The sequence below is a fragment of the Abramis brama genome (assembly GCF_963993115.1).
Source record: "Abramis brama genome assembly, chromosome: 12".
NCBI lineage: Eukaryota > Metazoa > Chordata > Actinopteri > Cypriniformes > Leuciscidae > Abramis > Abramis brama.
The window spans coordinates 9,579,896-9,602,144 of NC_139974.1; the positions used below are offsets into that span (position 1 = coordinate 9,579,896).

The 22,249-nt window shown below is 35.2% G+C and overlaps 1 protein-coding gene across 1 annotated transcript in view; it reads right to left on the minus strand.

Annotated features, from left to right (window-relative positions):
* The window catches only part of atp1a3a (ATPase Na+/K+ transporting subunit alpha 3a), a 35,764-nt gene extending 14,730 nt beyond the window's left edge, over window positions 1-21,034 (minus strand). The window contains exons 1-8 of the mRNA XM_084131115.1: window positions 20,709-21,034; window positions 11,646-11,762; window positions 11,026-11,085; window positions 5,866-6,069; window positions 4,326-4,439; window positions 3,852-3,986; window positions 3,330-3,447; window positions 1,097-1,365 (exon numbers count right to left, since the gene is read on the minus strand). Of these exons, the coding sequence (XP_083987241.1) occupies window positions 1,097-1,365; window positions 3,330-3,447; window positions 3,852-3,986; window positions 4,326-4,439; window positions 5,866-6,069; window positions 11,026-11,085; window positions 11,646-11,762; window positions 20,709-20,714 (1,023 nt within the window). The 5' untranslated portion in view covers window positions 20,715-21,034. The remainder of the gene's footprint in view (window positions 1-1,096; window positions 1,366-3,329; window positions 3,448-3,851; window positions 3,987-4,325; window positions 4,440-5,865; window positions 6,070-11,025; window positions 11,086-11,645; window positions 11,763-20,708) is intronic.
* Between the last annotated feature and the right edge of the window lie 1,215 nt (window positions 21,035-22,249).

The following is a 22,249-nucleotide window of genomic DNA, read 5'->3' on the forward strand; positions in this document are numbered from 1 at the left end:
TTTTTCGGAATGGCACACTATTAATATTTGAACTAGAGAACTGAACCCTGTAATCTGACCCGACCTGACTAGTACTGTAAAATTATAAGAGTATAAGAGACTATTTTTTTGTCTATACTATTGAACATGCATGTAGTCTACAACAAAGCACACTTCATGGGATACTGTATCCCACAATGCAATGCATTACTTGACATGTGCTCCATTTCTACTGTGATGTAAAGCGAAATATCAAACACGAATTTGCGTAAACCTTTTACTTTTCCGACTAATTATTTGTTTGCGCTGCCAATATTTTTTCATATTTTTTACATAAAATATACTACTGTTAAAAAGTTTGGGATCGATTTTTAACGTTCTTTAATTAATTATCATATGCTCACCAAGGCTGCATTTGAAATATTATGAAAAGAACAGTTTTTAATTTAACTATAATTAAAAAATAAAAAAATTATATTTTTTAATATATTTTATCATTACTCCAGTCTTCAGTGTCACATGGTCCTTTGATTTGCTGCTCAAAAAATATTTCTTATTATTATCAATGTTGAAAACAGTTGCTGCTTCATATTTTTGTGTAAACCAGGATATTTTTTTATGTAATTTTTTATTAATAGAATTATTTTTTTAAACAAATCTTTTGTAACATTATAAATATATGCACTGTCACTTTTCATTTTATTTAATGCATCCTTGATGAATAAAAGTTTAAATTTCTTTCCAAAAACAATCTTACTGACCCCAAACCTTTGAATGGTACTGTATACAAGTTTATTTACTGACTTATTAGACGCCACTTGGTGAATTAATTATGCAAATGTGTGAATACAATGTAGCACACTACTGTTTGAAATGTTTGCACTGTCCACATAATATTTCACATACTCACTAGGCGATATGAAGTGCATACTGTGCAGTACGTTAGTTTTCCATTCCGAACAAAGCCATGAACAAAAAATACCAAACCAAAGAAGATGACAAACACACATTAATTATACTGAAAAATGTTAGTGTCGCAGAAACACATTTAAACACTATCATAGACATCAGTACACACTACAAAATCCTAACACAGAGAAAAAGCAGCGATCCTCACAGTGACGGTGGCCAGCAGACCCTCGGGCACGTTGGCGACGATGATTCCGATGAGGAAGATGACGGCCTCTAACCAGCTGTAGCCCAGGATGATTGACAGGATGAAGAAGCTCACGCCCAGGAAGACGGCCACGCCGGTGATAATTTGGATGAAGTGCTCGATCTCCTTGGCGATGGGGGTCTTTCCGGTCTCCAGGCCGGAGGTCAGAGTAGCAATGCGGCCCATGACAGTGCGGTCACCGGTGCAAACCACAATACCACGAGCAGTTCCTGACAGAGGAGAGAAAACAGCCACTTTTATTGGTTCGTTCTGGCCGGTGACCCAATCAACCTGTCATTTATTTTGTTATAATGATCATCTGACATTATTCCATGGCTACTTACCAAATATATGAATAAAAAAGTTTTAAACCAAAACTGATTTGGTTTGAAATTATTTTATTACGTGAGAAGAAAGAGAGTGTAGAGTGATAAAATATGTGACCACTGAATACCATGATTGACCAATCAGAATCAAGTATTCCAGACCACCTGTTATATTGTTGTATTGTGTAGTAGTTTTGCTAGTTGCACATAAATTATACCATTCTTAGTTAGTATGGCACTTATTTTTGCCTTATTACAAATTATATATAATAAATACACCACCGTTCAAAAGTATTGGGTTAGTGAGATTTTATATATATTTATATGAAGAGTTGAGATGCAAAAGCCTCTAAGTGCCATCTGAAATTTTCTTCTAGAATGATCATTTTTATAAAGCTTGTATATTTAAGTTCAATAATTTCACTTAAATGGCAATGCAAATTACCTATTAATTGTCATTTAAGTGAAATTACTTAACTTAAATATACAAGCTTTATAAAAATGATCATTCTAGAAGAAAATTTCAGATGGCACTTAGAGGCTTTTGCATCTGAACTCTCTCTCTCTCTATATATATATATATATATATATATATATATAGATGTTTTTGAATTTGCATTTATTTGATCAAAATACAGTAAAAACAGTAATATTGTGAAATTTTATTACAATAAAAAATAACAATGTTCAGCATCAATACTCTCATTACTCATCATTACAGTCTTCAGTGTCACATGATCATTGAGAAATCATTCTAATATGCTGATTTGCTGCTCAAGAAACATTTCTTATTATCAAAGTTGAAAACAGTTGTGCTGCTTCAGATTTTTGTGGAAACCATGATACTTTTATTTGTATGATTCTTTGATGAATAGAATTTATTTTGAAATAGAAATATGTTGCAACACATTATAAATGCCTTTACTGTTACTTTTGATCAATTGAATGTGTTCTTGCTGAATACAATTATTGTAAAAAACAAAAACAAAAAACAAACTGTTGAACGGATGTTGAACAAATAAATCTCTTTAATAAAAAAACTAAATAACAAATAAATGAATATGTCTCATATTAGCATTTTTCTTATTTTGTCTTTTTAAATAAAAATATCCAGTATGACAATGATTTGATGTCTTGTTTTTTCTCGAGTTCTGTGCAAAATTCTAGTAACCTCAGAATCATTTTGTGTAATCCTCTAATCCACCACATGGTGGCAGGAGAGTGTGACCCTGGAGCTGAGCCTGAACATCGTGAGATCAGGAAACAGCGCACTGAGCACTGAACATATGCAACATCTCTTGACCTATCAAAACAACAGCATTACACAACTCACTGACAATGACATGCTCATTTCTCAGAGAACTCTACATCTAACTGCTTTAATTAAAGCAGCTACATTTGTTACAAGTAATATTCATCATCATTCTGAAGGTGTAAACCTGTGAAGCAAATGATGAAAATGTCTTTAGCTTCTGCAGCATTATTCATCTATTCATTTGAATCTGAATTGATTAGTGTCTTACTATCAAAACGAAGCCAAAATGGTTATATAGAAAGAGAAATGTGTGGAAAAACAGAGTGAAAAACAAGAGTGTGTAAGCAACCGCGTGGGAAGTTGACGAGTGGCAAGAAGGGGAGCAAAAGTGAGAGGTTGTTGTCATGACAACATCTTTCCGCTACGGCTGGTCTTGGCAAAGACGACCAGAAAAAAAAAAAAAAATGAAGAGATGGGAAAAAGAGTGCAATGAAAAAGCAAAAATCGATTGGAGAAGATGAGTTCATAAAGAACAGGAAATGAAAAAATAAAGTGAGAGAGACACCATGGGGGAGAAAATGGAGCAGTGAAGCAGCTGCTATGGCAACCGTACCCTCAACACAGTTGGTGGAGAAGAAGGCGATGTTACGGGTTTCCAGAGGGTTATCATGAGTGCAGTCAGGTGACCTGGTCTGGGGCTCTGATTCGCCGGTTAGGGAGGAGTTGTCAACCTAAAGAATTATAATATATATACATGTATATATTTATAACAAACTTTTGTTGGCTTGATAAAACCTTGTCTGAAAGTTTCAAAGTGTTTTGATAGATAGATATATAGATAGATAGATAGATTGATAGATAGATAGATAGATAGATATATAGATATATAGATAGATAGATAGATAGATAGATAGATAGATAGATAGATTTTAATGTAAAATATATGTCCACTAGCTACTATATTTTTACAACCAGATTCCAGAAAATAACATTTATATTTATATTAACTATTAATGCAGTATACAAACATGAATACAGTATATCCCACAATATCTCTACTGTAGACTACATACAGGTGCATGAGAAAGACTGCAAGTGTTCATAGAGAATATTTCCATCATGTTTGTCCAGGTACCTTGCAGCCGTGAGCAGAGGTGATCCTGAGATCCGCAGGAATCCTGTCTCCTCCCTTCACCTCCACCAGATCACCAGCCACCACCTCCTCAGCGTTTATCTGAAGCTTCTCACCTTCACGGATCACTAAAGCTTGCTGAGGACCACACACACACACACACACATCAATTTCAACCTCTAATGACTCTAAGGCCAAAGGAGAGATTAGAAGAGCATTAATACAGTCTAGAGGATTCAGAGACTCTGCGGAGGGATATAATAATTAGGATTATGACCAGAGAGGCAAACAGGGGATTATTACGATTATTGGACTACAGTGTATTGGTTATTTGAGTATTGCTCCTCGCTCTCTTTTTGATCCACCCAGATTGTTATTTTCAAGTTGAGAAGCAAAACTACAAATATGCAATGTGAAGGTTGGCACTTTTGAACTATAATTTGGATAAAGGCTGTTGGAGGAAGTGATTTTGAGTACCTGGGGGACCATGTTTTTGAAAGACTCCATGATCTTGGAGCTCTTGGCCTCCTGGAAGTAGGAGAAGCAGCCGGTGATGATGACCACAGCAGACAGAACGATCCCCAGATACAACTGCAGAGCAGAGGACAGGTTATCAGACTAGAAAATCTGCAAGAGCTCACTAACCTTGATTTCTCTGATCCACCTTGTGAGCCTCATTTAGGTGACAAACCAAAATGGAAGACATCACGGTCAAAATCCCCAATATATCACACAAGAAATCATGTAATTTGAGCAAGCCATGAATAATTATTATATTATGGTAGTCTTTTTTGCATGCATCATCATCATTATTATAATTTTTGGCTCTTGTCACAGTGTATTCTTTAGCACTGTTCATAGGTACGGTAGACAACACCAGGTATTTACATCATGCAACACAAAATAAACGTTTTATCTTCATGATACAGGGAATAATCTTAGTTTCGTTTTTATTTTGTTATCATAAGATTTGCAGACATCACTGGGTTTTAATTTGATACCACATAAAACATAATTATATATTTATTCATATTACATAAATTGCCTGTTATTTTCTTAATTTGTAAGTCAATAAAGTGTATGCTAAATGCATAAATGTAATGTAAATATAGTAATGAAATGCACTACCATTCCAAAGTATGGGGTCAGTTTTTAAAAAAAACCAAATTAATACTTTTATTCAGCAAGGAAGCATTAAATAGATTTTTAAAAAAGTCACAGTAAAGAATTTTACATTGTTCAAAAAAATTATATTTAAAAATTATATTTGAATATGAAATTTCTATTCAAAGAATCCTTTAAAAAAAGTATCACAGTTTCTCCAAAAATATTCAGCAGCACAACTGATTTCAACATTGATAATAATAATAAGAAATGTTTCTTGGAGCAGCAAATCAGCATATTAGAATGATTTCTGAAAGATCATGTGACACTGAAGACTGGAGTGTTTATACTGTATTTTTGATCAAATAATTCTTATTTCAAAAACATTTAAAAAATCCAACTGACCCCAAACTTCTGAACGCTAGTGTACAGTATATATTTCTTGGAGTGAAAAAAAAATCGTCAGAAGATATGAATAGTTTTGAAAAGCTGTCAAAGGAGAAATATGCATTTTTGTCAGGCTAATGGACCATTCTAACCAGTAAAAACTTAACCTCTTTACAAAGTGAAAGAATTAATTTACTGAAATTAAAATGTGAGTAGGTCAGTATTATTACTCGTTTTTATTCTCAACCCGACCTATTAAAAACGTTTTCTGCCGCCCATGACATTTGTCCAAGCCAACTATACTATAAAAAGGAATAGATCACTTCTAATATTGGTGCACTGCCTGGATCTCACAGCATCTTATATGGAATAATTAACAAAAATAACACACTACCCAGATTACAAACAAAAGTCTAGCTACTGAATAGGATAATCGATTATGTCACAAACATGGACTTGTCTACTTAAAATAAAATTGTGTTAAATTTCTGCGGTGTTCTAATGAGGCGTGTGTGTGAGTTCTCACGTTGTCTCCCGCAGGCTCGTCCTCCGTGGCGGCCTGGATGGCGTAGGCCAGGAAACAGAGGATGGCTCCGATCCACAGCAGGATGGAGAAGCCTCCGAAGAGCTGTCGGCAGAATTTGACCCACTCCGGGGTGGTGGGGGGTGGGGTGAGAGCGTTGGGACCATCACGAATGAGGTACTCCGCCGCCTTAGCATTAGTCAGACCCTTCAGGGGACAAGAGAGTGTGAGAAGAAATCTGATTCAGGAGTTCACGTCAAACACTACTGCTCTGCCACTAGGGGGCGATGGAGACCGTGTGGCTAAGATTGGTTGAGATCACAGTTCCTGCTCTAAAAAAGTAGTGCTTTAGACAAGCTCATCATGGTTTACTTTTAAGCTGCTTTGGATGAGGAGAATGTTTGTATAGTATACGTGTTTTTTTTCTGGCTTTTCTGGCTCATATGGTATGATTTAGGAGAATATGGAAGTCATACTCGAGAAAGAAAAAAAACACCTCAGTTTTATTCAGAGATCTAAACTGTGCAAATATACTCAATTTGGTGCACTTGCTGATCTTGAAATGGCCAAAAAAGGTTAAATTCAGTTGGTTGCAATGCAAACAGTATAGCAGCCAATTTAAAATGCATATAAATACCACTTTATGTCATCCAATAAGAATGATGATATTTAAATCCTTAGTTTCATGATCAAAGCTCATTGGTTTTTATTGTGGGGGGAAAACAATACAATGCAATTATGATTGAGAGAAATAAATACAAATAAATATTTCTCTGAAGTCTGATGTATCATATTTGATACATTTATATTTTTTTTTCTTCAAAAACAATAATGTCTGGGTAATCAAGTAAACCTAGGTTGCTTCAGTCTAGTAACTGTTCATCTTAAAAATATTTCTAACAATATAAAAGTTATTCTTATGTTTGCTTGATCATGTTGTCAAATGTGATACAGCAGGCTTTATAGGGTTAATAGAAGCTATATGTTTTGCAGTACATAGTGAAAGTATGACTGCATTTCAGTGTCACATTCAAATAAAAAAACAATTCTGAGATTAAAGCTGTCTCATTACAATAGTAAATTAAAGATGTAATAATACAGACATAATGTTACAAGATTAACCCTCTGAGGTCGACAAACGCGCCGACGCGTTTTGCCGGATTTTCTCCACATTGTAGCACTATAAACTTAAATTACTCCATCATTTATGGTCATACAGAAAAAAGAAATATAAAAAAAGAATCTGTGATATTTCTCCTTTTGTATGTGTCCACTTACAATCAAATCAAAACATTGTGCTTTTGTAAAATAAAGAAAATAAACAGGGTGTGCGTTCTGCCTCTCCGTCGCGGTGAACTTTTTTTTCTTGAGCACGTCTATAAACTGAAACAAAACTCAGCGAATACTTGTCACACATTTATGAGCCATATACCTTTATAAACATTTAAGTGTGTACTTTTAAATGATCGGATTCAAAACGAAAACAAATATTCTCTGTTTAAGTAATTTGTATAAAACCAACAAGATGTCCAGCTTCTCAAACGCTTGCTCATTACAGTTAATTTGGCCACGCCTACTCGCGCAAAAGATATTCACATGCAAATCTCCACATGGAACGCGAACGCGCTCGTTACCTCAACAACAAAACACTTCACTTCACTTTTCGTCGAGTTTGAAAGACGTGCCTGAGCTTACATTGGATTTAGGCTACCTCAGAAGAAGAAGAACGCGATTTGAAGACAAGAAAGATAAGGTAAGAAATTCTTACATAGCCTAGTTTGTTATTGTTGCATAAATGTCACGTTGCAGCTGAACTGTTGCTAGATATATGGGGAATATTATAATATTTAGACCCGTGTTTACTGTGTTTGTGGATATCTGCTCAAACATAGATATGTTTATGGTAACCATAATGTTTTATATTTGAGAGTGATCGCGTTTGAATGTATCATATTTTGCAAGCGATCGCGTTTGAATGTATCATATTTTGCAAGCGATTGCGTTTGAATGTATCATATTTTGGATGAAAGCAAAACACACCAAACGGCTTCATGTTTTTAATATTATCTCATTTCATATCATCATAACGGATGGAAACATTTGAAGTAACATGATAATCAATATATTTTTCTCTAGCTTAGTTGTTACTGAAATCTTTTGGAAGATTTATAGGCTGCTATAGGTTATTTATTGTTATTATTATTTTATCCGCACTGCGCATATACCTTATGCCTACAAGGCACAACAAACCTGGTGTTCATTATATTATATATCGTTGGAAACGTGTGTGTGTGTGTGTGTGTGTGTGTATTCTGTGAATTTTAAAAAGGAATTTTAAAAAGCAATTTTAACCAGAAAAATCTAATATTTATTTCCAAAATCGTGCAGGCCTTTCTCTTGATATCAGTATGTTCACTTTTTTTTTTTTCAGGTCCCAGATGCCACTGAGGACTTCAACATTCACATGAGTCTCAGTACGTGAACATGGTAAAGTGAAAATCTTGGAAATGAAAGGTATGTACAATGTTTTTAGGAATGGCACAAAGGTCTCTGTCTTTGAAGTGCTTTTTTGGCATTTGTTGTGTATCTTTGGATTATGTTGTGTTGTAAATAAATCCAAACAATTTAAAAGCCATTCTTTTTAAAATCTCCTCATTTACAGTATTGTGCAAGGTTGCTCAGAATGATAGGGGCCTGATAGCTCCTAATAGGGCCGTTAGGGGAGGTTCTTTGTCTTTCTCAGGTGAGAAAAGCTTACATATTAATGAGCTCTCGCATAAGGCTTTTTCACACAAAACACGTCGTAAAATTTTTAAATCAATATATTGTATTATCTGAATGAGCAGTCAGGGTGATTTTCACATAGTTTTGCAGCAAATATTCTAGGCTACGTCATACAATTTTCAAAAGTCTTGTGAAGAAATAATCAGTATGGGTTTCATGGCCTTATTTCAGTGAGAATTTTTTTTTGTATTTTCAAAAACCACGCATAAATGTCATTATCTCAAAACTACAAACTTTTACATACATGCTGCTGATATATTATTGTAGCAGAGTTTGTGCTGAATACAGTGTAATTAGACTTTAGCCATGAAAATGTCACAAGTAACAGAAATAACCAGAAATGTCAGAGCATGTCAGAACACCTCCAGGGCCCAGAAAACAGCTCAGACCTCAGAGGGTTAAAGGGAGTAGGGACTAGGGATGGGTATCGAGTTCGATACTTTTAAGGCAAGTATCAAATAACCAGTAAGCCAATAATCATGAAGCATGATTGGCTGTGGCGAGGCATCTAGTTTACGCCGGTTACACCCAAAAACGGGGTCCACACGTGAGGCTGTAGTGTGTAAGCATCCCAACCCCCATAGATGGAAAAGATGTGGAAAAAATCAAAAGTGTGTCTACATTTCACCAGGCTCGATGCCAACAGCGCGCGATGCGATATTTGCGATGAGATAATTGCTGCCAAGACCGGTGTTGTGCCGAATTTCGACTCCATGCCAAATTATTACTTGAGAGCAGTCAACTGCTGACTTCTTCGACTGCAAGAAGAGCTGGAGCGCGTCACAAATAAACCGAAACTCGGCCTATAGGCTGCTTACCTCACAGACATGAGAAATAGGCATATAGAAAGCTTGAAAGGTAGGCAATATGTAATGTAATCTTGTTAAAACGGATTTCATAAAATTGGTATCGAAAAAAGTATCGTTCAGAAACTGGTATCGAAGTCATGGTATCGGTATCGATGTCGATGTTGACATTTTTTGAAAGATACCCAGCCCTATTCGGGACAGTTCACTCGATAACGTTTTAAAACGAAATGGGTTCAAAATAAAATACAGACTGCATTTACTTACATAGTATGTAACAAACATTTCGGAAAAAAATTGTGCGTTCCATATGTGACCCTGGATGACAAAACCAGTCACATGGGTCAATTTTTGAGATTGAGAAAATCTAAAATTGAGATTTATACATCATATGAAAGCTGAATAAATAAGTTTCCCATTGATGTATGGTTTGTTATGATAGGATAATATTTGGCGGAGATACAAAATCTGGAATCTGAGGGTGCAAAAAAATTGAAACATTGAGAAAATCACCTTTAAAGTTGTTCATTTATATTCGCGATTGTGCTGCATTCACTCACAAAAATAAATGTTATAAATAAATGTTATATATGTTATATATTTACGGTAGGAAATTTACAAAATATGTTCATGGAACATGATCTTTACTTTATATCCTAATAATTTTTGGCATAAAAGAAAAATCGATAATTTTGACCCATATTGCCACAAATATATCCGTGCGACATGTGACTGGTTTTGTGATCCAGGGTCACATATAAGCAAGAAAGTCATCCCCAAAACCAGGAAACAGACGATGTAATGTTATGTGAATAAAGTAAAAAAAAAAAAAATCACTATAATAATAGGAATAGAGTGCCACAGCAGCCTCATCTATGAGGAAATGGAGGATTTAGTTCAATTATACTTGCATAAGATTCACCAAGAAAGAAATCCTTGGTCTTTTGAAGCATCAGCATCGATTCTGAGGCATTATCTTTAGTATCCGGACACATCAGCAGTTACGAAGGAAATTGAATTCATTCAGGAGAAAGAACAAGACAGACATTCAGGAAATTGCCTCTTTTCAGCAAATCTCAAATAACAAGCAGTGGTCGACTCCACTTCACTTTGATGTTTCTTTCCTTTTGATTCTCATAATATTGCTAATTTAATACTCATAATACTATAACATCGTTCTCGTAATTTTTAACTTTATTATTACTTTAATCCAGTGGTTCTCAGTGTGGCGCTCACAGGTTCTGGCGAGAAGACGTGCAAGAAGCTGAGCTCGCCAGATTTTTTTAAAGGTTTAAAGAGGGGGAGGGGGAGACCAAAAAAGTTTGAGAACCACTGCTTTAATCTAAAAATGTTCCTGTTTAATCTAAAATCTTTATTCTCAAAACTATACCTTTATTCTAGTAAAAAGTCTATTGTTAAATTATTCTCAAAACTTTATTATTGTAATACTATTTTTGGATTTTCACATTTATTTGAATGTTTCTCTTCAATGCTATCATGTGAAACAGCTGGCTTTTTTCCTGATTTATTTTTAAAATGTATGAATTGTTCACTGCTGATGTGAGAAACTCACCTGTACAATGTCAGTGCTGAACTTTCGGCATACTTCTTCAATTGACATCTTATGCTCTGTCTGAGGAGTCACAAAAAAAGAGAGTCTAAAACCGCACAAAGAAAGGATGAATTGCTTTATAGAGTGCAACTGACCACAGAGTTTAAATCACAACCTTGCTACATTTGTTTCAAGGCAAAGTATTATTTGAAAATCAATACAATATGGTGTACTTAAATTTCTGTAAATTTCTCAGTTGATAGTAATGATATATTGGTGGAACAGATTTGGAAAACGCTCCAGTGCACGTTGGTGTTTACGCTCTGGAGAACATCAAATATCTATTTAAAATGTGTTTTTGCAGCGGTCTGCAATGTAGCCAATCACAGATGTAGTTGTTGATCTCTTGAACACAAAGGCCAATCAGAGGTGTTTAAGTTCAGAATCCACTCACTGCTCAAAACGCCAGAGTTTTTATTCGGTGCTGAGTTATGCAGGTTTGCAAAACCTCTCATTAACTAAAACGGTATATACACGAAGTAAGAGGTTTGTTGTGAGTATATATGTTTGAAGTTTTTTGCAAAATATTCATATACAGTACATACAAGAATATTATTTTTTTTTATATGTGGATGTCTTACCAGTGGCACTTCTTTCTTCAGGTCATCCATGTCTTTCCCTCCCTTTCCCTTCTTGGGGGACTCCTTCTCATCTTTGTCCTGCGTGGTCGCCACGCGGTAGCTGTCCGACCGTCCATACTGCAGGGGAAACATTTTCTGTTTAGATCAGCTACATAATTAAATATACTTTATGCATTTAATCTCACTTTATTAACCAATGTCTTTGCTGCTGACCTTTGATGATCAAATTCAACCATATTAAGCAAAAATTACTTTAGATAAGTTTATTCTTCTGCAATCCAGAATGGCAGCACAGCTAAAAGGTTTGTTTGAGCTGCGCCCCCTACTGTACAGGCATGACTTTGCAATCTCGCAATTCCAACTTTTTTCTCAGAATTGCGTGATATAAATTCGTAATTGCGAGTTATAAAGTCAGATTTGCGAGATACAAACTCATAATTCTGAGAAATAAAGTCAGAATTGTGAGTTTATATCTTTATACATTTTTTAAGCCCCATATAGTAGACTTTTCCACTGATTTAAAGTGACCATTAAATCAAAACTGACAATTCTTATTTTTTATGGAATATTGCGGTATTATTTATTTGCGGTCTTCTCTTCTCTGATGACGCGTTTAAGGAATTCCATATCAAGTGAAATCGAAAAACAAACTGGTGTGACATAATTTCTAACAAAATCAGGCCAAAACGAAGTTTATGTGGAGTTCAACTCCGGCTGGTTAACCCAATCAAACTACCATTGATCTGTGACAATGACATAATAAGTAGGTGTGACTCTGAGGCTCCGCCTTTTTTGACATGGAAATCTTCTCCTTTCAGATGCAACTAAAAACATGAACACACTGGAGAAATTGAAGTTGTAATTCTAATTGAAAGAGACACTGATGCTGTTTTCCATGTTTAATACTATAAAGCTGTAAAGCTTGTATAAAGTGGTATATACTGTAAATAAACATAACGTGACTTGACAAATCATCATGATTAGATGCTTTCTTAACTGCTGTTTTCTCATCACTGTCATTCTTGTTGTGTGTTTATTTAGTTATTGTGCAGCAAATTTTTACATATTCATCAAACGCTGCTCTCAGCAGTGTGGGCAGCATCAGGATGTTCGCTAACAGGATACCACTGTCATGTATTTCAAACGTTTTTACCACTAAGCGAAGAACGAAAAAGAACTTCGCCGTGAGTATATCGGGCCCTTTACTGACTCGAGGGCGGAACAACCTGTCACTCACACGAGATCGACCAATAGCAAAACACAACCATCCAATCGATTTCTTAAGTCCAGCACTACATTTTTTCCTTATTCGGGAAGCCATTTCTCTCGGATATACATCATAATAGGGAAGAAAAGACTATCACAACTTCGTTCCTTGCCAAATTTGCAAGCACTGCGAGAGACGCACGGTCCAGGGACTGAGGAACTGACTCTCTCCATGACTAAAGAGGAGAGGGGAAATGCCAACCAGATAATTCTTCATCCACAATCCTGATTATCTTTGAAACCGCAAAGCTTAACCAAGAACCCCATGCGGGATATGGGATGGTATAAGCGTGGGGGGCGTTGAGGGTGGTCTAGTGCGCTTAAATCCACATTAGGGCTTTTCATTGATGTGGCATCCCCTGATTTGTCATGTGTGCTTCTGTGACCTATTTTAGCTTACATGCACAACCAGACGGCATTATGGTTAAATCCACCATTACAGCACACCAGCTTGCTTAGATGTTAAAACGCAATGCATAAAATTTATCCATAAATGTTTCTGATGTAAAGCTTGATTGATAATATTATTTTATAAAATTATTAAATATTAAAGGAAAAAATACTTACATTTTTAGATTTTAATACTTTGAACATTATTACAAGTAATAGAAATAGTAATCATTAACTTTTACTACTAATAAAATAGTAATCATTAACTTTTACTATTAATACAATTTAAACATTAAATAGTCAAACATTTTGTCTTTTATTTATTTATTTATTTACAGCTTTTATTTGTCATTAGTTTATTATAAGGTTAAACTGCACATAGACAAAAAATGCTACAGAAAGTTATAATTCTAAAAACAGGCTAAATGTATTAAAATGAATTGTTTATTATAAGGCTTAACTTATAACTTAAAACAAATGAAAAAGATACTAAAGTAATCAATTTTCTTGATTGTAATTTATATTTTCTTAGTATATATTCTGTATATATATATATATATATATATATATCAGATTACAAACACTGAATGATGATAAAAAAACATATCATTTATTAGCTACTATTATTTGTCATTTTTAAACAAATGATGTTTCTTCATATATTCAGAAACTATATTATAGTATTAATAAAAACAGGGGAAACAAACCATACAATCCGTAAAAAGATCCCTAAAATGATGATAAAACAACTCTTTAACCACTCGTTTCCAATGAAATACAGTATGTTCATCATTATATGTTCAACAGACTTGCTTATATTTAAAAAAGGATAAGGATAAAAAATAAACCCAAAACACTACAAATTGCAAAAAGGCCAAAATCGTCGCATCCCTGCGGCAGTGTGTTGAAACGGTTTGACCATCTGTCAAGGATTCCCTCTTTATATCCTCTGGGGTGAGATGGCAATGCAGGATTAAGACTGTTTACTACAGTCTGGATTAACCTACTGAACAACCGTAATCCTGCTCCCTCCTTTTCTCCTATTTATACATTCAATCACTCATATTCTTTGAGATACATTATATACTGTCTGTTTGTATATATATATATTCTCTTAACGCCTCCACTGACTTAGTTTACAGAGTTTGCTGTCTTATGTAGTCTAACCAATTTGATAGCATGGCCTTACTTGGGTACACTGTGTTCTTACTGTATTCATTCATGACAACATCCTCCATTTGACTGTTTGCAGTTCTCTGTTCATCGTTCATGCACGCCTGCACACGTGCATTCACAGTTACAAACTCAGTCACGACCCTGAGATCAGATGTGTGATAAGTGCACATTCATGTCAAAGCCCATTGGCCGCTGTGCCATAGGATGTGTGATCGCCAAAGCTTCCGGAGAACTGTTAGCTGCTCCACTTTAAGTAAATCCAAAGGGTACCGTTCTTAGAGCTGATTAAGATTACGTTCTCTGAGACAAACGACTGAAACGTAAGAGCCTGGATGAGGACTTGAAGTCTGTGACAATGATGTTAATATTAAAGAAATTGTTCACTCGGAAATGAAAATTCTGTCATCATTTATTCACCCACATGTTGTCCAAACTTGTATGTTTTCTTTATTCTGTAGACTACAATGTACTTTTTGTGTAATCAAAATCTTACGTTTAATTCAATGTGTTATTTTGCCATTTCTTTGCAATTATTTGTGAAATTTACAATTTCTGAGTGAAATTTTTTTCCAAGTAAATCCTACGGCTATTTTTTTCAGCGTATAAAAAGAAGATGTTCACTTTTAAATACAAATAAAGTTAATGATCTCTAAGTCCAAAATGATCAAAAACAACATAAAAATAGTACATAAAGGCATGTTCACACCAAGGACGATAATGATATAGTTTAAAAAAATCTTTCTAAATATAAAAGAATAGAAGAGTCACCACAACTATAACAATAACGGCACAGAGAAACAATATTGTTGGAAACACTTTTAGAACAAATTTTTTCCAGGTGATGAACGATAAAACATTGACAGCCAATCAGAATCAACCCTGCTTCAAGAGCTTTCAGAGCATTTAAAGCGGCAGGCTACAAATCTGCAACGCACTTAGAATAAACAAAATTATATTGTCCGCTCATGCGGATGCTAATATAGTGATCGTAATAGTTACCAATCGTAACCAAATATTTGGTATCATTGATACATAGCTATTGTATGGCTTCTAAAGACTTGCATGGTTCGTATGGACCACCTTTATGATGCGTTTTGTCATTTTTGGAGTTTGACAGCCATTGGTCCAAATTGAAAACCATTTCAAAGGGATTCTCTCTCTATCTAAGTCCAAGGCTTCATCTAATGTCCTCGAGGACATGGAAACACACAGTGTACAGTACATGCAGTAGTGAATTAACAACGTGCATTGACACCCTCCATAAACCTTTTAAAGAAACCTTGCTTCTTGATAACTACATATATAAGACATCAATGAAACAAACCACATAAAACGTTGAGGCTAAATAACTAAATGTTAGAGATGTCTATCATGCAGCAGTAGTAAGAGAGTGATGGGTGTTTAATTTAAATGTGAAGATATGGATGTAGATATCTTAGCAGTGCAGGGAGTCATGTCCAGAAATTAAGCATATTGTACATGCATTCATAGACAAAATTAGTATGTTAGTGTGCAATGGATTTCTAAAGTGAGGGTGTGAATTAAAATGCCTCTGTTCTGTTTGTGAAATATCACTTTAGTAAGAACGTGTTTGATAACAAATAATACACTGTAAAAAAAAAAATATATATATATGATCAATACATAATGACAACATGTTTTTACACAAGCAATTTTCAACTTTTTCATAAATTATACAAGATTTTTTTTTTATGTCAGTTTAATGTAATTTAAGTTGAAATGACTTAAACATTCAAGTTTATTGTACTTAATTTAAGGCAGCAATTTTTTTTCTTACAGTGTAAGTGTTGAAAATACTGGTTTAAATCTCATGTATAACTTGTCCTAATCATAACCGCAAAAATTGAGAATTGAACTGTTTTCATGAACATTATGATTTTTTAATTGTGAATTTATTTTTTTAGAATAAAATAATTATTCTAAATCAATTTTTATAAATCAATAATACAGACAATATATGCTCATTTGAATAAAAATCATTGCATATAGTATTTGTTTTCTGTAATAATGGGAATTCATGAAAATCGTTGATAATAATAAATGTGGTGAAACTAATCACAATGCAATAAATTATCCTAAAATAGGCTTTATTTTCTTCATGCAAACTATACTTTGATTTTATTTACATGATTTCTATATGCTATTAAAAAGTAAAAAAATATTCTCATTTGAATATATTAAGTGTGAAATTCTTTAAATAAACCTTGATTTAAACTTAAAGGGGGAAAAACATCACATGTGTGTTGTGGCTAAAAATGGCATAATCCTTGTGTCTATTAAACTTCTTAAGTAATTAGAATTTAAATTCTGTATAATAATACAGAATTAGTTTTAGAGCACCCCAGACTGTTTGTTGATGCAATCATGGGTGGTCATTGTGAATGTGATTATCTAAATATACAGGAAAGCAACCTTGACTTGGAACAAACTGATTAAAACCTGCTATTGACTTTTGAAGGCCAATCAAATGAGCTTGCTGGCTGACCTTGAAGGCCCCACAGGATATGACATCATGTTGGCATCTGGCAAATTGACTGATAGCGTGTCTGCTAGCTTTGCTTCATATGACCCCAGGCTTTGACACAAAATAAGGCTTGATCGCATGCTTTAGTGGAAAAGCGCACACATACATATCCAAAATCACTCAACGAGAATGAGCTATTGAACGGCGTCCATTACACAACCATCCATTATAAGACATTTCACCACCAGTCTCTTTCTCAGTCACGCAACATACACAATTATCAATCACGCACCATGTAAATCACTATGAAGTTAAACAAATAGATATTTAAACGTCATTGTCACCACCTTTACCTCAAAGATAAATTGATATATTATCAAAACAAAATGGTGGCAAACTAAAACCAAAAGAAACTGTTTAAGCTCAAACATAAGTTCAAATGTAGATGCTCCAACTCAGTTTATAAAACTGATTTCACACTAGCAGACAACTTTCTTGCTATTCTAAACAACCTAATCACCTGCAGTGCCCTTGAAGCCTTCAGACAGACTTGCGTCTTTGGATGCATGTCTCAAGGGCATCGCAGAGTCACCCACCAAGAAACATTCAAGGCATACTAATTGGCGACAACCCCAAGCACCTGAGCCTCCTACTAACTACTTCAGTGCTGTTCTCAAGGTGACACCAGGTAACCGCCTGCCCCTTCGCTCACCTTTGCTGCCCTGCACACCTTATTCCCTTACTGTATCAGCCCATCCCTGGAACCATTTCAAAGCTCAAAACCTGCTATATGGAATATTATCATACAGCTTACTATGCAGTCTACATTGTATGCTGCCTACTTTTTCTCACTGTAAAAAAAAAGATGCTGCCTCAAAATTTTAAGTATCAATTTGGATGTTTAAGTCATTTCAACTTAAATTACATTAAACTGAAATTACATAAATTAGTTGAATCTTGTTTAACTTGTAAAAAAGTTGAGAATGGCTTAACTTATTTTGATGAGTTAAAGCAATGTAAAAACACGTTGTCATAACTCATTGATCATGTAATATTTTACAGTGTACCACGTGAAACAGAACCCATAATGCAACTGTTACATTGCATGATTAATTCAGGGAGTAATCTTAAACTTAATTTATGATGACTGAATTCATCCAGTTATCATCTCTGAAATAAAAGGAGTTTACATTTTAAATGTGAAAATTTATATTTAAAAAAATGCATGAAATTGTGTTAACTCTCAAATAATGTTTCAAGATACACTCTTAAAATAAAGGTTCTTTATTTACATAGATGGTTCCATTAAGAACCTTAAACATCCATGTAGCCTTTCCATTCCACAAAATATTCTTTACAGTAAAAAAGGTTCTTTAGATTATTTAAAATGTTCTTCACACTTAAGGAAAAAAAATAATAATTTAAGAATGGTTTACTGAAAGTTCTTTGGGAAACCAAAAATTGATCTTTAATGGTATCACTGCATAAACCCCCCTTTTGGAAGCTTTATTTTTAACAGTGTATCATCTTTTGGTTGATAGTACTTCCTGTTTAGGAAAGCACTGCATTGTGGGATACTATGTCTTGCACAGTGGTGCTATGTCTGAAATCACAACATTTTTCACTCATTCACTATTCCGTTTACAGTGAATGTCATTTAGTGCTGTAAGAACAGAAATGAGTGAATAATAATAGGCCAACCACGTACCGAACTACAGTATGTTTGTAAGTCAGTGACAGTAAATCAATGCAATAAATCTTCATTCTGTTTGCCTCATATTTTTGTTCACAATGATTGGAAATAGGCTATAAACAACTGAAAGTATTCAAATGTGCATTAATATAAGATGTGTACAGGTATTCTATGCATGCAAAAATTAATACTGTACACACATTATACTGTACACTGTAGAAACAACAGATATGCAATTCCAAACACCCTGCAAGAAACGTTCACCTCACACAAATTGCCAACATCCCCAAGCACCTGAGCCTCCAACAAATGAGTCACTACCTCTCTCAAGGTGACACCAGGTAACAAGCTCCAGTAACCCCATCATTCACTTTCCATGCTCAATATATTCTCCATCCCCACCACCCTCTCGAGCTCCAGCCCTTCATTTGGCCCTAGTATTTTGCCAATCACGCATCCTCTACACATTGATTGGCTCAAGACCAATCAATCACCGGCGACTGTGAATATGACCCGCCCTCTCGTCATCGCAGCCCTCGTGGCGCTACACAGACCAATCACTGTGCGTGTTCGGGAATTTCCACTCTCATTGATCAGCCTCCACTTTGACGCAGTCACCAATCGTCGAGCCCGGTTATCCCTCCGGGCATCACGACCAATATCAGCATGAAAAAACGACACAGAAACCGAGATAGCCTACAAAACATTCCGTGCCATGAAAAGGTATCATTTGAAGGAGATACATTCTTCCATTAGGTTACACAGCATCTCCATTTAATGGATCACTGATTTGTTTCTCTTATTAAGAATTCCCAGTTCTGCTTATTGCAAGGTCACAAAAATAACAAGCTAGTTCGATTTATTCGCGTTTCTATCGTGAATCATCACATCCATTTTGATGCAGCACGTCTACTGGCCAATATATATAGATAGCCTACTGTCATAATTGTGATAGCCTACACAAGTTTTTTGTTGCATAGTCGGCTGTGAGACTATTGAAATGGGTCAGTCCAGATGCAGTCATCCTAAATCCATACGCTATGCTACGCTACGCTCCCCCCACCCATCTGTGGTTAACGCCTTTTATTTAGGAGACTTTCTCCCAGAATTTCTCCTCAGACTTGCAGACAGAACAGAATTGTCACCTGGATAATTTAAAATGTCGCTTTCCTAGCTGGTAAACTTTGTTATCGTCACTGAAAGGAAATCGTCAATGTATGCTAAAAATCGGTGGATTTCAAAAAGGTAGCTATTAGGCTACAATGTTATCTGAGTTCACAAATGAGGACTAAAAAATGTATCTCTCAATGGCAATGTAAGCTTTTGGTGTCATTTTAAAAACCTAATCCCAATAAAAAAATCGTAATCCCAAATCGCTAGCCACAAATGGTCATTACTACGGTCGTCAACGGTAGGGTATTCCTGACGCGCGGTCACGTTTGACTGAGCAAACAGAGGCGCAAACAGAAACCTTATCATAGGCTACTGTATTACTGAATGTGTGTTATTCTTACCATCATGTAGGCTATTTGAAACATATTAGTTATCACAGTTCATTTTGATATTTGATGTCATTTTTGCGTTTACCTCAGTGCGCCTTTTATGCATCAAATATAGGCTAGAGCCGGCTATTTCCAAATTTTAGCGATCTATGCCAAACGCCTTGAACATTAATGATGTAGCCTATATGACATTTGAATTTAAATTCACCAAGATATGCTTCATTTGTTCACTTGCCTACATCATGGCGCATCTGACTTGGTGCAAAAATGAAGCATCCGACTTGACGCAAATGCCAAAACGATCGTGCAGCGTTATTTCACAATGCCAATGATGTTATTCCTGCAGTCTCACATAATAGCCTAACTGATTAATGTTTGCTTATCATTTACAGTATTGTCATTAGTAGCCTAAGCAATACGTTAATTGAGAAATACATGCACCTGTTAAATGCAACGATTTGACATAGGCTAAATTACATTTAAATATCATAACCCCGAAATATTCTGAGGGTGTCAAACAGAATGTGCAAGCATTTAAAATAGATTCTTACCCCCATTTTGGAGCCGTCAGTCGCGGTCTCTTCAGTCTATCAACTGTGCTTGGTTTCAGGCAAGCGGGAGAGAAGAAAAAAAATGAAGCTCTTGAACGGATAACGACGGGCAGCGTTTGAACGACCCTCTGTCTATGAATTAAATCTATATATACACAAGGTTATCATGCATAATAATGAATTAGAGGGGCTCTATATGAATAAAAAACGTAAAGAATGGGCCAAGCTGCATTGGTTTTAAAAGCACATGTGTCTGCCTTTGATATAATGATAGAATAGCATATGTAGCGCAGAGGACTATGAAGCTTCTCTGGCAGAATGATGCCAGTGAGATGAGGAGCCGACGCGTTCTGCCTCTCTGTGTCCTTCCGCCGCTACTGCTCCATGCACACTTCTTATCCCTCCGCGTGTGACAGTAGCTAAACGCATGTAATGCAATGTTATGACAATGAGATAATATTCCAGAAGAATCCGGTTAAATTAAGAGAATATTACAAGTATACAGCTCAACTGAAAAAAATATTAATGGATAATTATGCTGAATAATGGTCAAACCACTGGACAGGCTATAATAGACCATTGTAATATTCAAAGATTTTCTGAGCATGTAGCCTACCATGGTATTCTTTGAAACACCTTGGAGGGCAAATACCATGGTAGAAGCATATGGTAATCATTCAGGTATATCAAAGCACCAGGCCAGGAAACTTTTTTTTAATGGTCAAAACTGGAGCTGGAACCTGTAAACATGAACAAAACACATCCTAAAGGTTCCCAAAAACAATATTTGCCAATCATAGTCATTATTTATATCTGAGATGCTGGCATTCAATGCTTTTCTCATCTTATGATATCAATCTTATGATTGCCAATTAAGTATAGAATAAATCTGTTTCACAACTTACTAAAATATCATATAATGGATGCCATTTTGGTGTAAAGGCACCAAAGCACCCCAAAAGCTCTAAGGCTCCTTAAACATATTTTGACTCTTGGCACATGTTCCAGAAGATCAGCCAATTTAATGGTGTTACCTGATCCCCGAAATGGACCGAATCTTAAATCTGTGTGGGTGTATTACAGAAAAAAAGACAGAATGAAATAGACAGAAAAAAAGAATAACATTTCAAAATATATAATAGACTGAAAACAGTAAATAGAAAGAACTATATGTTTTTAGGCAGTGTTGGTTTTGTGCAAATGTTTCCTGCGGCGAAAAGGGGATGATGCTGCTGCTGTCTATTAGTCATAAATAGCCTACTGGATATTTTTTTGTGTGTACAAGGGGGATGGCAGATAGGGCAAACAGAGATAAAGCGATCAGGTATTTTTAAATGCAGCGAGAAAAAGATATAATGAGCTGAAGAGACAGAATGAGTCAGCCATCTAATCAGAGTCTGGATCGAGAGAGAAAAATAAACATAAAAGAGATGGACAGAATAAAACAGATGAAACAAGCTCAGGAAGACAGGAGACAAGCGCTTCATCAGGTGCTAATGATAGATTAATGAGGCCTAAAACAATCAGGGTCACACCATTTA